Source organism: Geotrypetes seraphini, chromosome 8 (genome assembly GCF_902459505.1).
Source record: "Geotrypetes seraphini chromosome 8, aGeoSer1.1, whole genome shotgun sequence".
In the NCBI taxonomy this organism is placed as follows: domain Eukaryota; kingdom Metazoa; phylum Chordata; class Amphibia; order Gymnophiona; family Dermophiidae; genus Geotrypetes; species Geotrypetes seraphini.
This window is the reverse complement of record NC_047091.1, coordinates 152,939,396-152,958,657: the sequence shown is the minus strand read 5'-3', so window position 1 is coordinate 152,958,657 and position 19,262 is coordinate 152,939,396. Positions and strand designations below refer to the sequence as shown.

At 41.0% G+C, this 19,262-nt stretch overlaps 1 protein-coding gene across 3 annotated transcripts in view; it reads right to left on the bottom strand.

Annotated features, from left to right (window-relative positions):
• RILPL1 (Rab interacting lysosomal protein like 1) overlaps nt 1–9,423 on the bottom strand; it is a 38,533-nt gene extending 29,110 nt beyond the window's left edge. For all 3 annotated transcript variants that reach the window (XM_033956474.1, XM_033956472.1, XM_033956473.1), the window contains exons 1-2: nt 8,944–9,423; nt 2,662–2,812 (exon numbers count right to left, since the gene is read on the bottom strand). In XM_033956474.1, the coding sequence (XP_033812365.1) occupies nt 2,662–2,812; nt 8,944–9,231 (439 nt within the window). In that variant the 5' untranslated portion in view covers nt 9,232–9,423. The remainder of the gene's footprint in view (nt 1–2,661; nt 2,813–8,943) is intronic.
• Nucleotides 9,424–19,262: the final 9,839 nt, after the last annotated feature.

Below are 19,262 nucleotides of genomic sequence, written 5' to 3'. Positions count from 1 at the left end.
ACTCCAAAGTGAAACAAATGTTTCTATTTGATTCCCTACTCTTCAAGCAATGGAAAAAGTCCCAAAGGTAAACCAACCAATCAGCGGACTTTTGGTAACAATTGCCTCCCCACTAGAGTATAAATATCGGGCCAGCTGTTCATGTACCGGCCATAAGATAAGTGCCGCACGAAATATTAAGCTTTAAATTAATGGTTTATAAAAAAAGATTTACTAGAGTAGGTGGTTAAAGGAAGCTCGATGAAAGAAACTGCTAAACCTGCCAAAAGCTGTATCAATTTTCTTATTGGTCAGCGCAGGCATCTGAGAGCTCCTTACCACAATATTTATACTCTAGTGGGGAGACAATTGTTACCAAAAGTCCGCTGATTTGTTTGGCCTATTTGATTCCACCAGAAAAGGAACCTAGCAGTGGTACCTATGGTGTGAAAACATTGATAAATAGAAACAAATATAAAAGAAAAAGCAGAAAAATAATATAATAACTAAACATATTTCTACTTGTATTGCACAACTTTGTATACAAGGAGGTTTTTTTTTAATGCCTATGAGATGTTTCACCCTGCTATACCTATTACCTGTCTCTACAGGGTGGAGGTTAGGATCTGAGGCTTTTTCCTCCTCATTTTTCATGTTATTGGTTGCTCTGTTTCTGAGGGGCACTTGTTGTAGTGACCCTGTATTAGTGTTTGTGATACACTTATGCATCTGTTTTGTTTCTGAAACGTTGATAAATGCCACATTTTTTTTGCAGCTTCAAAGAACCCCAACAACAAAGCATAGAAGCCATAGATATATTCTGCTAGAGGAGAAACAAGAAAATTAAGTGATTTTAAATACTGTATTTTGCAAATACAAGTTTCCCTTCATATTTGCTAGGGTTAGGTAGGGGGTGCAGCCCCCTCATGAATACAAAAAAAATCAAATAACTTTTTCCTTTCATAGTCATAGGATTTGGGGTACAGCTTTCGCAAATACAGTAAATTCATGAATAATGTACATTCCCTCCGTATTCGTGAGTATAGGTTGATTTAAAATAAACAAGCTCTTGCAGAAAACTCACAGTCACACATTTCTCCTTTTCTCAGGGGGCGGAGTCAGCTCTGACCTAGGCTCAACCATGTTAAATTGTTCCTCAGAGAATTCTCAACAAGTTGACCTGGGGCATTCCCTTTACCCCCCCCCCCCCCCCCCCCGAGTAGCTGCAGCAAAACTCACAGTCTCCAGTGCTGGACTTTTCTCTCAGCACCCCAGAATGATGTCACTCAGGGGGTGGAGTGGCTTTGTCCCTGGTGAGATGAAACTACATGAGTGAGGCTACTTTGTTTGGAGCGGCATTCTAAACCGCAGTGCGTACTCGCAAATAAACCAACGAATATGGAGGGAGAACTGTATTTTCAGAATAGCCACTTTAGCAGTTTGTTTCCATCATTTTTAGTTATACTTTTATTTACTCTCTGCATTTTTGGTTCTGACCTTACAGCATGTTATGGCCTGCCAGGGATAGTACTAACAGTCATTTGGCCCTCTGTGTATAAAGGTTGCCTACCCCTGCTCTTAAGTATGATTTATAACAGAAAAACTGGATGCTGTACTAGATTTCTATGAATCTTTGAAGTCTGGAATATTCCAAAAGTTTTCAAAGGTAGCTTTGGGGGGATGGGTGGCCTCAGGAGCCTGCCCTCCCCCACAACTATAATACCCTTTGACAGGATGGCTGATGTCATATTTCAATTTTTGCAATGCTCCAAAGAAAAGGCCTCAAATACCTGAAGACTGATCTTCGTGTCCTTAGACAGACGAATCTCAGACACAAACAACAACTATAAAAACCCATTTCTGCAATGATCTCAGCCCCTGGGAAACTCAAGTATTCTTAATGCTAACAGGGATAAGCAAGACCCTTTAAGGCCAAAGAATTCCACCACATCCACAGACTCTTTATAATGAGCAGAAGACAGGAGGACCCCCAGCAAAAGTCACTTTTCCTCTTAGTGAGTAATTCTGGTGCTAAAAGGGCACCCCAAGCTGACATAGGGGCGTCTTAGCAGATACAACATCAAAAATGCCTTCTTTCCAATGTCCTGTAAACGGAGATCCTATTATGACCATTACTGGAGACTAGTGACTGCTTCTCTGGGCTACTCTGCAATGGAAAACCTGTAGGTTTTAGATTATCCCAGTGGTCTGAATCTATTTTATTGAAAGGATAATCTTGTATGTTTGATTTCTGTCCTATTTTATTATGATGCTCCTTTTTTAACTTTGCGTAGTTTGTTTTGGGATTTTTTTTAAACGGCCTTGATTTGCATTTGCAAAAAAGATGGTCATAGCAAATTTTAATAAACAAAAATGTACCAGTGAGTCATATTGAGATACAAAGTCAATTAAACAGATTTAAAATGTATTCTGAGGAAAATGGAACTGAATATTGAACATGGGGTGCAAATGGTCCCAACACTAACCCCACCCCCCTTTTACAAAACCGCACTAGCGGTTTTTAGAGCAGGCCAGCGTGCTGAATGCTCTGCACTGCTCCCGACATTCATAGAGTTCCTATGAGCATCGGGAGCAGCACAGAACATTCGGCGCGCCGGCATGCACTAAAAACCGCTACTGCGGTTTTGTAAAAGGGGGGAGGGTAAATTTCTAGTGGCTTACCTTCATGTTTCTGAAATTCCTCTTCAGTAAAATTCACATCCTTTGATGAAAGATTGTTCATAAGTTGTTTGTTCTCTTCTTGGAGTTGAGCAATCTGCGTGAGAAGGTCCTGGGCTTCTTCTCGCCAAACATCCTCTACAATTGCTAATTCCTGGAGAAACAAGAGCTTACATTGATTTTTTGTTTGTTTCTCTTTTTTCCCCCACTTTCTAAGGTCTGTATTGATAATGGATAACAGGGCAAGAGAGGTTGTGTATTTTGGATTAGTGTGAAAAAGATGACAAACACTGGGCAACTGTAAAGGATAGGAAGACAGACATTCCTTGTTAGAAGAGAGATGAAATGACAATTACAAGTAAGAACATAAGAATAGCCTTACTGGGTCAGACCAATGGTCCATCAAGTCCAGTAGCACGTTCTCACAGTGGCCAATCCAGGTCACTAGTACCTGGCCAAAACCCAAGGAGTAGCAATATTTCATGTTACCAATCCAGGGCATGCAGTGGCTTCCCCCATGTCTTTCTCAATAACAGACTATGGACTTTTCCTCCAGGAACTTGTCCAAACCTTTCTTAAAACCAGCTTCGCTATCCGCTCTCACCACAACCTCTGGCAAGGCGTTCCAGAGCTTAACTATTCTCTGAGTGAAAAAAATATTTCCTCTTATTGGTTTAAAAGTATTTCCCTGTAATGTCAAGTGTCCCCTAGTCTTTGTAATTTCTGACAGAGTGAAAAATCGATCCACTTGTACCCATTCTGTTCCACTCAGGATTTTGTAGAATTTGATTATATCTCCCCTCAGCCATCTCTTTTCCAAGCTGAAGAGCCCTAACCTTTTTAGTCTTTTCTCATACGAGAGGAGCTCCACCCTCTTTATCATCTTGGTCGCTCTTCTTTGAACCTTTTCTAGCGCCACTATATCATTCTTGAGATAAAGAGACCATCTAGTCTGCCTATCCGCAGTAACCATTATCTCTTTCTCTCTCCGAGAGATCCCACGTGCCTGTCCCAGGCCCTTCTGAATTCAGACACAGTCTCTGCTGCTGCACCACCTCTTCTGGGAGACTGTTCCACACATCTACCACCCTTTCTGTAAAAAAGTATTTCCTTAGATTACTCCAGAGCCTATTACCTCTTAACTTCATCCTATGCCCTCTCATTGCAGAGTTTCCTTTTAAATGAAAGAGACTCGACTCATGCGCATTTACATTATGTAGGTATTTAAACGTCTCTATCATATCTCCCCTCTCCCGCCTTTCCTCCAAAGTATACAGATTGAGATCTTTAAGTCTGTCCCCATTTGCCTTATAAGAACATAAGAATTTGCCTCCGCTGGGTCAGACCAGAGGTCCATCGCGCCCAGCAGTCCACTCCCGCGGCGGCCCATCAAGTCCATGACCTGTAAGTGATCCTTTATATCCTTTAATCCCTTTTATCCTTCCTTATCTATATCCTTCTAACTGTACCCTTTCTTTATCCTATATCTTCCCTATCTATATCCTTCAATAACTTTTTTTTTCAAGAATTTATCCAATTTCTCTTTGAAACCTTGTAAAGTACTCTGTCCTATCACACCCTCCGGAAGCGCATTCCAGGTATCCACCACCCTCTGAATGAAGAAGTACTTCCTAGCATTGGTTCTAAACCTGTCCTATTTTAGCAGCATTCCTCTGGACCAACTCCATCCTTTTTAAATCTTTTTGAAGGTGCGGCCTCCAGAATTGTACACAATATTCCAAATGAGGTCTCACCAAAGTCTTATACAGGGGCATCAATACCTTATTTTTTCTACTAGCCATACCTCTCCCAATGCAACCTAGCATCCTTCTAGCTTTCGCCGTCACCTTTTCAATCTGTTTAGCCACCTTAAGTTTCAAGTTTATTTAAAATATTTGATATGATCGCAATATCCAAATCCAATGCAATTTACAAAGATTAAAAAATAAAAATAAAAACTCCAACAAACGGGACACTAAAAACAATTATAACATAAAGATGCAGTTAAGGGGGGGGGGGGTTTAAAAAAAAAAATTGGAGTAAATACAATTCCAAAATAAATGAAAAAGGATAGGTAAAGAGACAAAAGGTTAGGGAACGTTACCCACTTAATTTCTACTTAACAGTGTTCCTTGTCCAGATATATTCCAGAGTGAGGTCATGTGATTTTAACTGGGTCAGTTAAAGGCGTCCTTAAACAGCCAACTTTTTAGTAGGCCTTTGGACTTGTTAAGTAATTTTTCTTCTCTTATGTTGAAAGGAAGCATCACATACAATCACATCCAAGCCCCGCTCTTCTGTCGTGCACATAAGCTCTTCACTCCCTAATCTGTACCATTCCCTTAGGTTTTTGCAGCCCAAATGCATGACCTTGCATTTCTTAGCATTAAATTTTAGCTGCCAAATTTCAGACCATTCTTCAAGCTTCGCCAGGTCTTTCTTCATGTTAATCACACCATCCGGCATATCTACTCTATTGCAGCTTATGAAGCGCCTCTGCTTCGCCCTCATGCCAGTGCCTGAGCTCGTGGAGTGTGTCCAGTCAGTCGACTTCATGCGCTTTGACCCCGTCTGTCAGAAGCTGCTGCTTGACGTCATAAGCTATCTTATGCCCTTCAGGCAGCACTGCCGCCAGAGCCTGGCTAGCAGGTAAGGGGGTGGGGGGGTTACATCCAGAATGTGCCTATGGGTACGGTATGTGCACAGTGCAGTCCTATGTGTATAGAATCAGCACTGTGTGTATGTATGTGCAGTCTGTGTACAATCTATATGCATACAGACTGCATACAGTCACTCTCATGGGTATATAGTTTGGGGTATGCTGCTATGTGCACAGCAGTCATGTTTGTATTGTCAGCACTGTTGTCTGGTATGTACAGTACATGCACACTACAGATTTGTGTGTTCCTGTATGGTACATGCATGTGTGTGTATGCATGCAATCAGTACTGACCCATGTGTATAATGTGTTAAGTGTAGAAAAGATACATCAGTGCTATACCAAAGGTCTTCAATGAACAGGGGCCAATGTTTACATTTGTGCTGCCACCCCGCAACACACACATTCACACATAGGTATCAATTCTGCCCCCCCCCCCCACCCTGCCTGCCTCCCAAATGGTCCAATAATCCCAGTTTGACAGCAGTACAGTCAGCTGGCAGTGCAGTGAGCCTAGTGCTTCTCTAACCTGCTCTTCCTGTTGCTGGTGCCTGGTTCACAGTTCCCATATGATTACAATATGTCAGATTTGAAATGTATATCCTGCCAGAGCTGGTGTAAGACCATGAACGTGAGCTAGGATTTAACAGAAAGGAAAAGTCTTTTTTGTTTGTTTACACCACAGCACCAGTGTGGGTAGGAGAGGGCAAAGGGGGTGAAGAGGCTATAAAATAAACCCACCAGGATGTTTGAAAAAAAACACCCAATTGGGCAGAAAAATTGAATAGAATAGAATCAAAAAATCAATTCAATAGGCTGAATCGAATTGAATTTTTTTTCCTTAATCGGGCATCATTAGTAAGAAGAACTATAGCAAACTATAATCGGTAAACGGTATATTAATATTAGACCCCCTAGTATGTGTCAAGTTAGGATAAAAACTTGTATCTTAAACTTGTACTGAAATTATGTATGTTAACCTGTAACCCATTCTGAGCTCTTTGGAGACAATGGGATAGAAAACAAATTAAATAAACAAATGTCTCAATCCGTTCTCCTTTTTCTGGAGCCATATGATAACCCTATTATTGCATAACAGGGCACCTATGAAAAATCCAAAATGGTGCCTCATCTAAGACTATTTTTCAAAGGCAACAGAGGAACCTTTGTGCCTTTATAAAAACAGGCTCTCAGAACCAGACCCAACAGGATGCAAATTCACACACACAGAGATATACCTACTCCGATGATGGTAGAAATGTGTGTGTGCTTTATGTGGGTACCCTTGTATTTTATAAATAAGAATATACATCATAGCTCTTATCAAACTACTTCCTCAGAGTTACCAAGATATCCATTACAGGAGAGAGACTTTTTAGCCAACAGGATTTCTGCCAACCTCATCATGGTGCATTATGGGACCTGCAGTACTATTTTCAGCGGATAGAATCATGAACTTCAAATACTACATTGCTTTGGGATGTGAGTTTAAAACCATAAGAACATAAAAGTTGCCATACTGGGACAGACCAAATATCCAACAGTGGCAAGATCCCAAAAGAGAAACAGATTTTATGCTGCTTATCCTAGAGATAAGCAGTGGATTTTCCCAAGTCCATCTTAATACAGTAATAATGGCTTATGGAATTTTCTTTCAGGAGAATATCCAAACCTTTTTTTAAACCCTGCTAAGCTAAACTGTTTTCACCAGGACAGGCTATAATGTCGCCCTCCAGGAATAGGTAACTTTGCAGCTTTAGAATTACCCTGGGTGTTCCTTCGCACAGATGGCCTTAAAGCAGTGGTTCTCAACCCTGTCCTGGGGACCCCCCCAGCCAGTCGGGTTTTCAAGATATCCCTAATGAATATGCATGAGAGAGATTTGCATATAATGGAAGTGACAGGTATGCAAATCTCTCTCAGGCATATTCATTAGGGATTCATTAGGGGATCCCCAGGACAGGGTTGAGAACCACTGCTTTAAAGTAAGCACACACTTTCCATGTGCCTCCTGTCTACATGTATATTTCCCTGTGCCACAGATGTCAGCTCTGTGGGTGCTTGAGCACCTCCAGTATTGACAAAATTCTCTCAGTTCAAACATTTTATTTAATTTTTATAACAAACAAAATGCAACTAAGGAGAACGATATAAAATATTTTACTGTGTCCAGGGAAGGGTAATTCCATCAAATTTAGTGCCCCAATAATTTTGCTATGTGATATTTTATATATGTGTTATACACACAGGAAATGCTTTATAAAAGTATCCTCTTAATGTCTTCGTATTTAAGACATGTACTAGAACAAATGTAATACACTACCATTAAATACTGTACACTTTTCAAGATGTTACTTGTCTCTAACTGAAATCTTTCAATCTCTCCTCTTTCCTCCCTCATATTTTTCAAAAATTGCTTGTAAAATAAACTCCACCCTACCCCAGAACAAATATCAAGAAGCACTGTAGCATAATTAAAGTCTAGCTAATTGGCTGCCTGAGGATACATTATTTTTAGCTTTTAGAATCTAGATAAAGCATTTTGCTATACCTTCCATTTGTCAGGCTTTTTAAGCGAGTTTTAAAATGTGTTTTTAAATGCATCTTCATGTGAGCAGCAGGTTGGTGAACATTAATTATCTGCAGAAATTAAATATTCTACATCCTTTCTGACGAAAAATTAACCCGAGTGTTCTGAACCTTCATTCTGGCATCCTGCCTTGGGGACAGGAACATCAAAAAGTTTCCCAACTGAAAAGTAGTAAAGAAAAAAACAACAACCCAAAAACAACAAAGTACAATATCTATCAAGGATCCACAAGGTACATTTTGGATCCTTTGTGGACTTGAGCTGATCTAAGTTAATTTAATACCTTTGAAGTTATTTTATCATTATTGGATTTCTTGACTTAAAAGCTTTCTGTACAAGTATATCTTGAATTGTATTATTGAAAATGAATAAATAAAAACAGTACAATAGCTATCACGATCCCAGTAAACTTTTCTCCTATTCCAAATTATTTTCACTATTTTTAGTTTCCAGACCAGGCTCTGGGTCTATAAACGCAGTAAGTGAGGAAAGGATCCACCCTCTCTAAACATAGCATTTTGCTACCCAGTCATTTCTTCTGATGCAGGGCTATTATCTGCTGAATGACTCTCCCCTCCTTCCCCTTTCCACTATGTAATGTCTGCTCCTTTGTAGTTAATTTATTGCTGATACACCAGAAAGTCTTCCTCCCTCCCCATCCTATCCTTAGATCTCCAAAAACTAGTATTGAATAATTCAGAAAAGCCAGCTGCAGAAATAACAGCCCTTTTGAGGCCTGTTGCACAGTCATCACACATCAATGGCACGTTTTGTTGCTGCTGAAATCGTAAAGGCAACTTATTCTCTGAACATGCTCAAGGCTAGAAACTAAATCAGAGTTTTAAGTAAGTGTCTGATCTTTTTCTTGCACGGTTGTCTCAGCTTCTTAAGACTTTTTTTATTTTATTTTTTTAACTTGGAATGGGCGCTACATGCGTGAACATCTATAGTGGAAGGGGCGATCATCAATAATAACATTAAGTTTTGCAAAAAAAAAAAAAAGACAAAAAGAAGTGGCGATCCTCCTCTCCAGTACCTTCTGGTGCTTCCTTTCCTTCTCAATCCTGTCCGCCCTCTCCACCCTTAGCCGATCCAGCTCCAGCCTGAGCTCCTCCGTTTCGGGATTGATGTGGTTCCGGCTGACCAGAACCTCCAGGATCTCTAGCACCCGGACCACTTTGGGCATCAGGCGGGCGATGGCCTCGCAGCCGTACACGTCTATCACGCGCTCGAACTCCTGCCCCACCACCGAGGCAATGTCATACACGTCCATAACAGTCAGCTCAGCCACATTCTTCTCCAGGGCTGACACGCCGCCTTCCATGGCTTTGCACTCCCTTTAAAAAACGCCCTCATAAACAAAAGGTGACGCTAATGAAAGATCCCTTCAAGAAACCCCTCCGGGTGGCCAGGCCGAGCAGCGATCCCCGTTAAAGTCTTTGCTTTGGTCTGCCGCGCCCGGACATTTTGCTGAAAGAACACTCCGCATTCCCTGCCTGCACCGGGAGCCTGTCACAGGGCTGGTGCTGGGCGCTACTGCGCATGTCTGCTGCCTTCCAAGTGGGAAGCAGAGGGAGGCCATCCCTGGGAGCGCAGCTTGGAAAGCGAGGATTTTCATCTTGCTAGAAGCGGGAAAGTTTCCATCTACCGATTTTTTATGAGCATTTAATGTGTTTTCACTTTACTTATTACATGACACTTAAGAGACTGCAATCTTCTTTAATCTGAAAGCATCTAAGATCCATTGGTCATATGATTTTTTTTTAGGAAATGCCTGTAATCATGTTGTAATGTAAGACAGGAAGAGACCCAGAGAATTGGCATTCAAGGAACCATGCAAAAATCATTATCTGTTATTAATAGAGGAAGTCGATCAAAAGTAGTTAAATGGTTTCTTGCTATCTAGACCTATAACTTTTTGGGTATTGGCGGTACAGAAGAATAAAGTTATTATTATTTGAAAAAAATTTAAAGGAAATTAGATGTTGGCTTTTTTTGTCACAGCAACACTGAAAAATGTTTCTTTTTTTATACATTGGACCATGAAGCAATAATTGTCACCATAAGAGGTAGTGGACATTAAAACTTTATTAGGTTCAAGAGAGACTAGTAGATCTCTAGAAGATCTGTTCTATACATGATGAGAATTAATTTTTGCATGGTTTGGGGTACAGTAAGACTGAGTAGTTGATGATTCAAAAGCATTAAAGTACTTCTCTGTAAAATTATCTCACAGCAAATAAGAAACACAAAAAGCCATCTGATAATAATAAATTGCATGATGGTATTCCACTATCACCTACTGACCTCAGAAAGTGGCCTTAGCTCACTCTTATGCAGCTTTTCCAAATGCCATTTTTACCACAGCAGTAAAATGCCAAATTTTCTTTCTTTTTTTTTTTTTAATTAATGACCATATTCTAATGTTTGTCTGTTGTTGAAAAAAATATTGATTCAGGTGAAAAAAAATTCTCTTAACTTTTAATAAAGCAAAATAGTGTAATAAACTTGTAAAACATCAACAAAAACTGTGTAGCAAGTGCACAGAAATTAGGCCCCCCCTTTTATCAAGTAGCATTATGTTTTTTATTGCCGGCCGCTATGATAAAATGCTCCAATGCTCATAGGAATTCTATGAGCGTTGGAGCTTTTACCACAGTGGCCGATGGAAAAACAACAACAACCCTGTAATGGCTTGATAAAAGGGGGGGGGGCTTAATATGTACCCAAAGTGACAACAAAAGAGCCATCTATTTCAATCATTGCACTTCGCTATAGAACTGTCCTCTCATTTTCTATTAAAAAAATGAAAATCACAATCTCATTCATAAATTATACAGTCCTATTCATGGGAGAAACAATGCACTTATCTGCATAAGTTTTCAAGTTTCAAGTTTTATTTATATTTGATTAATCGCTTAATTAAAATTATATCTAAGCGAAGTACAGTGTATGATAACTTGGTGCATCAAACTCTCAATAAATCTTCTGTGTTCTTCAGAGGCAGTTCCCCAACAGTAGCGCTTCTCTTGCAGCAAATGTATCAAAATCCATAGGAATTGAATGGACTTCGATGCATTTGCGGTGGGAGAAGCATTAACAGTGGCTTTGTAGAAGGGGCCCTTAATTATAATCAAATAGGTGCAGTTACTATGGAGCCCTTTTACTAAGATGTGGTAATAATTGGCCTTGGCTTAATGTGTGCTTACACAGGCCATTTTCGCACAATAAGCCCATTTTTTTTCTGCATATGTAAAATGCAAAATTTTCCTATTTCCATCATTAATGGCCATGCGCTAAATTTTCCCTTAAGTGCATGGTCATTAGCATGTAAGCCCTTAACTACACATATATTTTAGGCAGTAAGACTAACCACATGCTAATTGGCTAGTTTGCAGCAAGCATAGAACATGCCCACTCTCCACCCCAACTCACCCCCAGTGTGGAGGAATATCCTAATGGTTAGTGCAGCAGGCTTTGATCCTAGGGAACTGGGTTCAAGTCCCTTTGCAGCTCCTTGTGATCCTGGGCAAGTCACTTAACACTCACTCCATTGCTCCAGGTACAAAAACAGATTGTGAGTGCACTAGAGACAAAGAAAGTACCTACATATAGGACTCCTTTTACAAAGGCATGTTAGGGCCTTAACGCGCGGAATAGCAAGCGCTAGTCTCTACCGCCTCCTCTTCAGCAGGCGGTAGTTTTTGGGCTAGTGTGCGCTATTGCGCACGCTAATCCGGTGCGTGCACTAAAAACGCTAGAGCACCTTTGTAAAAGGAGCCCATAATGTGTACAGCACTGCATATGTCTGGTAGCACTATCTAATCTAATCTAATCCTTAGGTTTGTATACCGCATCATCTCCACATTCGTAGAGCTCGGCGCGGTTTACAGTAGATGAAATAGGAAGGAACTACAGCAAAGGGTTAGAGGTAAAAGTGTGAAGAATATTTAGAGGACTTGGGATGCCAGATATAAGAGTTTTTGATACCAAAGTAGGAGAGAGACTTACATTTTTGAGAAAAGCCAGGTTTTCAGATGTTTGCGGAAAACTTGGAGAGAGCTCAAGTTCCGAAGAGGGGAAGTAAGATTGTTCCAGAGCTCTGTGATTTTGAAGGGGAGGGAGGTCCCTAGCTTTCCTGTGTGGGAAATGCCTTTTAGCGAGGGGAAGGATAGTTTTAATTTGTGGGAGGGTCTGTGGTATTAGGGTTTGAGGAATTCCAAGAAAGAGGGATGAAGGGAGGGAGGATACCGTGTAGGATTTTGAAAGCTAAACAGGCGCATTTATAGTGGACCCTGGCGATTATCGGAAGCCAGTGAAGCTTGGCCAGGAGCGGGGAGACATGGCCAAATTTACTTTTAGCGAAGATGAGCTTGGCCGCAGCATTCTGAATCCGCTATCAAAATAATTAGTAGTGGTAGCCGATTGAGTATAGATCCTTGTGGCATGCCATCATTCATCCTCATCAACTGAGAAAAATGGCCATATAGCCCTATCCTCTGTTTTCTGTGCAATAACCAATTCCTAATCCACAACAGAACATTGTCTCCTATTCCACGACTCTTAATTTTCTCAAGAGCATCTCCTGAAAATTTTCTGAAAATCTAGATACACTACTTAGCTCAGTTCCCAGCTCACTTGTATCCACGTTTGTTCACACCTTCAAAGAAATAAAGTAAGTTGGTGAGGCAAGACTTCCCTTGGCTGAGCCCATGCTGACTCTGACCCATTAAGCCATGTTTTGTCTATTTTTTATAATAGTTTCCACTATATTGCCTGGAAATTATGGGGCTCATAATCGAAAAAGAAAAACATCCAAGTCGGCACTTGGACGAACATTTCCCAAATACGTCCAAGTGCCGATAATAAAAAAGGGTTTTGGACCATCTTAATGCAGCTCCAAGAGACATCCCCCCTCCACCTCACCTAATTGAATTCACAATACACCCCACTGAAAAAGATTCAACAGCCGCAGACGGAACTTGGTCCCATTTCCCCAATATACAATTGCCCGAATTCAACAAACTCTACAAAAAGTACAGCCACGCATCCTCAACTACTGCCCATCATATCTCTTAACAACGTTCAGTACAAAATTCCGTACTCTACTCCTTCAATGGATACAAAACATGCTCACAGATGGCCTTTTCCCAACTAACCTCAGTGAAATCATCATCACCCCGATCCTTAAAGACCCTAAAGGACCAACTGACCAACCTTCCAACTATAGACCCATCGCCTCAATCCCTCTATACGTCAAACTAATAGAAGAACTACTAGCTAAACTCCTCACCACCTACCTAGAAAATCATAACATACTTCACCCCACACAATCTGGCTTCAGAACCAACTTCAGCACAGTTAGACAATTGATACAGTTAGACAACACCTCAGCACTGGAAAAAGAATGCTTCTCATACAACTGGACCTAACTGCAGCATTTGACCTGGTAGACCCTAACATACTACTGCAAATTTTGGACACAATAGGTATCTCAGACAAAGTACTCTCATGGTTTGAGGGTTTCCTAAAACCCAGAACTATCCGCCTTGAACTGCAAGGTAATGGCGGAATAGAAATCTCTAATGTAATGTAATGTAATTTCTAGACGGCCTACATAGTGCCGCTGAACGACCAAAGCTAAACGGGACATTTCAGGAGGAGTGTTGAGGGTGGGAGTTGGGCGGGATGTGGGCTGGCTTAGACTTAGTCGTACAGCATGTATAACCGAAAGTTATACAGCCCACGATCGACAGAACTTGGACGTTGTGACTTAGACTATGTAAAACATGGTCTAAGTCACAAAAACCCACCTAAAGTCACCAGATAAGCACTGCAAACACATAAAACAGACCCCCACACACTACCACAGTGATCACCGACCCCCCCCTAAAAATATTAATCACACTTTTAAAATTCAGCCTCCAGACCATCATCACCTGGCCGCCTGGCATAGGAAAGCCTAGTTGTCCAGCCCAGAGGTAGCTTAAGTCATCTTGGGGGTGGGTTAGAGACACATAGAGAGGAGGACCCATGCCCATAAGCCCCTGTAATCACTGCATTGATAATGAAACGTGCACTCCCCTATACACCCCCAAAACCCTTTTGTACTGGCATATAAGTGGCTCCTGCAGCCATAAGGGCTATTGGGGTGGTAGATAAGTGGGTCTAGGGGATTCTGGAGGTGGTTTGGGGGGCTCACCATGACCTATAAGGGAGCTGTAGTGAGGAGAATACATGGCACCCTTTTTGTGAAGTTCACAGCAATGCCCTGTAAGGTACCCCACTATTTAGGTGGCATGTCTGGGTGTTCAGTCGGTCCATCACTTTGCAGACCATCCCACATTCAACAGGGCTTGTTCTAGGTGTTTTTGACTTGGATGAAAAGTTAGACGAAAATGTGGACGATTTAGCAACTTGGATGATCAGATCTGCAGGATGTATAATTAGACGATTTTCGAAAGAAAAAAAATTTTGGATGTATTTTTCAAAAATGTGTCCTAGGCTGTTTTTTTTACTTTGGACGACTTGCGAGTTGGACGCAAAAGGACTTAGACATTCCACGTCAGGCTTACTGGTCTGTAATTTTCCAGATCACCCCTGGAACCCATTAAAAATAAATTGGTGTTACATTGGCCACCCTCCAATCTTCAGATACTACAAACAATTTTAACAATAGTTTACAGATCATTAACATCAGATCAGCAATTTCATGTCTGAGTTCTTTCAGCACCTTGGAGTGTATACCATCTGGATCTCTTTAACTTGTCAGTTTGGCTCAATACATTTTCCACGTTCATCAAAATTTATTTAAGTACCTCCACATCATCGCTCTCGAAAACCATTTCCAGTGCAGATAGATCTATTACATCTTTGTCCATAAGGACTAAAGCAAAGAATTAATTCAGTCTCTTCATTATGGCCTTGTCCTCCCTGAGTGCTACTGCTTGCCCTGGATCGGTAGCATGGAATGTTGCTACTCTTTTGGTTTTGGCCAGGTACTAGTGACCTGGATTGGCCACTGTCAGAATGGGTTACTGGGTTTGATAGACCTTTGGTCTGCCCCAGTAAGGCTATTCTTATGTTCTAACCTTGTATTCCTTACCTTCTCAGCTACTACTTTTGAGAACCAAAGTGGCTTTCTTTTCCTCTTACTTTTACTTACTTGCCTCACAAAAAGGTTTATCGCACTTACAATAACTCATTTTAGTTTTGTCCACGCATTTATACTCCTCCATTTTTGTTCACGCATTTCTACTTTCCCATCCAGACAATTCCTTGACATAATCCCCCATCTGAACAAAGTTATTTTTTTAAGTCTATAACCTACCTGTCTTAATATTAAACCGTACCATGCAGTGATCACTGGATGCCAGATGATCACCCACTGTAACATCAGAAACACTTTCCCCATTTATAAGCACTAAGTCCAGTATGACCCCATCCTGCATGGGTTCCATTAACAACTGCTGGAACAGTTTTCCTTGTACAGAATCCAGGATCTCCCTACTTCTAGAAGCCCCTGCAATGATACCCCAATCAACATCCGGCATGTTCAAATCACCTATTAGTAAAACTTCCCCTTTTTTAGATATATTCTGAATGTGTGAAGGAGGCCTGTATATCACACCAATGTAAATATATTTACCATTCCCTCTTTCCAAATTGATCCACAGTGCCTCTTCTTTGCCCTTCAGATCCTGCAATTGTGTGGCTAATATGATCTTTAACATATAATGCTACTCCCCCTCCTTTTTTTCCTACCCTGTCTTTCCTGAACAGATTATAGCCCGGTATAACTACATCCCAGTCATGGTTCAACGTGAACCACATCTTTGAGATCGCCACTATATCCAACTCATTTTCTTCCATCACAGCTTTTAGATTCAGAATCTTCCCATCCGTGTAGAGCAGTGGTTCCCAACCCTGTCCTGGAGGACTACCAGCCAGTCAGGTTTTTAGGATAGCCCTAATGAATATGCATGGAGCAGATTTACGTGCCTGTCTCCTCCATTATATGCAAAAATCTCTCATGCAACAGTTTAAAGTGTTTCCAATTTTTCTTTAGAATTTCTTTTTCTATCTATATTGTACAATCCAAAGTTCTTTGCAGTTCATAAGAGAGCATACATAATAAATCAAACACAGACAAAACAAACATAGTAATCTGCTTGAAGTTTCTTTCTGTAAGTGTCTAATATTCAAAAGTAGATGAGTTTGTTTTAGCTGTTCAGAACATGCTGTTAATTATGCCACACTCTAGGCAGCAGAATCTTGACACGGGTTGATTTTGGCGTCCTACTCCATGCTCCCATCCCTAGCCTTTCAAACTAGTGTCAAACATGTCCATGGGTCCAGGTAGGAGGCATGGGCCGAGCACACAGTCAGGGCTACCACCAGCCCCAAACAGCTCACCTTATTTCGCTTGAGTGAATATTATTTGATTTCTTATTCTTCTACTTTGCTGTTATGTAACCCGTTCTGGGCTCCCTGGGGAGGACGGAATATAAATCAAATTAAAGAAATAAAATACTTAGTTGATAAATTAGGACAAAAGTTAACAGTTTGTAAACAAAGTTGTGCATTTTTTTTTTATTACCAACATTGTGACTGGAAGCAGTAGTAATATAGCTACAACAATACAGTGTTTCAAATTTTTATAAATTTTCATATTTATAAAGCAGACATTAATAATCTTAGTAAAAAAGAAAAGATAGATCCCAGTATCCTTATTCCTTCCTCCAGATATTTTGTATGGCACTGATATTGGGAGAGAATTTAATAATAAACTATACCAGAATAAAGTTACATACAGTATATCCAGAAAAAATCGTGAAGAAGGAAGATAATAACTTGGTTTGCAAGTGTTTTGCAAGGCAAGCAAAACATTTTAATAAATTTTAACTTGATATACGAGCAATGTCTTGCAATACAAGTACATACAGTATACACACATCACAACTGAGCCGATGGTTCTCCACTCTCTGACGCTGCAGGAGTGTAGTGACTGTTCTAAACGAGCAAAGTCTTGCAATACGAGTACATAGAGTATACATGCGTCACATCATCACAACTGAGACAATGGTTATTTTCTCTCCGACACTGCAGGAGTGTAGTGACTGTCCTAAATGAGCGAGGTCTTGCAATACGAGTACGTATAGTATTTTGTATTAAAGTATTGGGGTTGTGGAACGAATCGTCTGAGTTTCCATTATTTCCTATGGAAAAATTTGCTTTGATATATGAATGCTTTGGATTACAAGCATGCTTCTGGAACGAATTACGCTCGCAAACCAAGGTTTTACTGTACTTATTTTGTAAATAAGCAAAAGAGCTTGTTATGTTAACATCTTTAAAAAAAAAAAAAAAAAAAAGGCAACATTTTTCCCATAAAGGTCAAAAGATAGGTTTATAGTTTATACAAATAAGAGGATTAGCCCAAAGAAGAACATCCAAAGTTGTTAAAATGGGACATTGCAGTATATAATTTAGGGCCTGTTTCACAAAGCCGCATGGCAACAGCCCCGAAGCCCTTTAAATCTCTATGAGCTTCGGGGCTGCTAGTGTGGCTTTGTAAAAACAGGCCCTTAGTTTATTAGTAGCTCATGATGAATGGAGTATGTGAATAATGTTTATATTATCAACATTTCAAAGTTTAACTAATCCAAATCTACAACTAAGGGCTCCTTTTATCACGGCGCGCTACGGGGGTTAGCACGTCGGACATTTCATCACGTGCTAACCCCCCCGGCAGCCTAAAATCCTAACACCTCGTCAATGGAGGCGTTAGGTACTAGCGTGGCAGGCAGTTTAATGCACGGTATTCATCACGTTAAACCGCACCTTTGTAAAAGGATCCCTAAATCACATAATCACATTATACATACTGTTTCACAAAAATTTAAAAATATGGCTTTTTAAGAAATTCCTACCAGGGTCCAAAGACATTCAGATTAATAATACAAGTTACCTGAAACAAAGACAATGTTAATGGTCAGCTGCTATTTATAACATACATCAGACTGTATATATAATTTGATTACTTTATGTAGCATGTATAATTCTTTGTAACAATATGTTGCCTGTAGCCCACCTAGAACTCTAATGTAGATTCTGCAGGATATAAGATTGCACATAACATACAAGTGGAATTCTAGAGCAGGGGTGTCCAACCTTTTGGCTTCCCTGGGCCGCATTGGCTGAAAAAAAATTTTCTGGGGCCGCGCAAACGCTGCAGCAAGACAGAGGAGGGAACCGGAAAGACAGTAAACACTCGGGGGGCAGCAGAGGAAAACACTGCATCGCCCTCGACCGGGGCCGCACAAAATACTTCACGGGGCCGCATGAAGCCCTTGGGCTGCAGGTTGGACACCCCTGTTCTAGAGGGTGCTGAAAAGTCCTCGGTCCAACCAAAGAGAGAATGATCTGAAACAATGTAAAAAAAATCATAGAATTTTGTTTCTGCAACTTGCCACTTGAAATAAGATAACACTCTTTTCAGCTACGGTGGCAAAATAATGTTCAGAATTTAGGAAGCTGGTTGGGCTGAGAACATTTCAGCATCCCCTTGTAGGCACTGCTAAATTCTGTTCAGTTTGAGGGGGAAATGTTAAGCAGCAGCATGTAAAAGAAATACTTATTTGTAATTAAAAGTTGGGGAGATGTACTCCACTGGATTATTTCAGACATTTTAGTTTATGTACTGCAATCTGTGGTGTGTTTATTATTCCCCAAAGACAGTAGGTGAGGAGTTTATCCAAGGCAGTAAAAACCATTTTGATAGAATCCATTCTGCCCCACCTGGGAATGCTTACAACAGTGGGCTGCAAACTAGAGGTCTGCACGGGAACGGGGATCACGGGAATCCCGCGGGTCCCGCAGGGTTCCCGCGGGAATCCCCCCTAACCCACGGGACTCCCACGGGGACCCCCCTCTGGTCCACGGGACTTCCACGGGGATCCCCCCTCTAGCCAACGGGACTCCCACGGGGATGGAAGGCTTTGGAAGCAGAGTTCGTCCATATAATATAATGGACACGTCAGCCTTAGTAAAAGAGGGGGTTTATAAGTTAATTACCTGAACAGAAAACAAAAAAAGGGTTCCACCAAAGAGATTCCACAAGGAAAACAGCAGCGCAAACACAAAAGAAACTGTGGAATTGATGATCCTGTCAGAAGTAATTGCTGCTTTTTATGGGGACGGGCGGGGATGGAGGTAATTCCTTGCGGGGATGGGTGGGGACGGAGAGGATCCTGACGGGGACGGGTGGGGACGGAGAGGATCCTGGCGGTGACGGGCGGGGATGGGTGGGATTTCTGTCCCCGTGCAACTCTCTACTGCAAACCAATGAAGTTC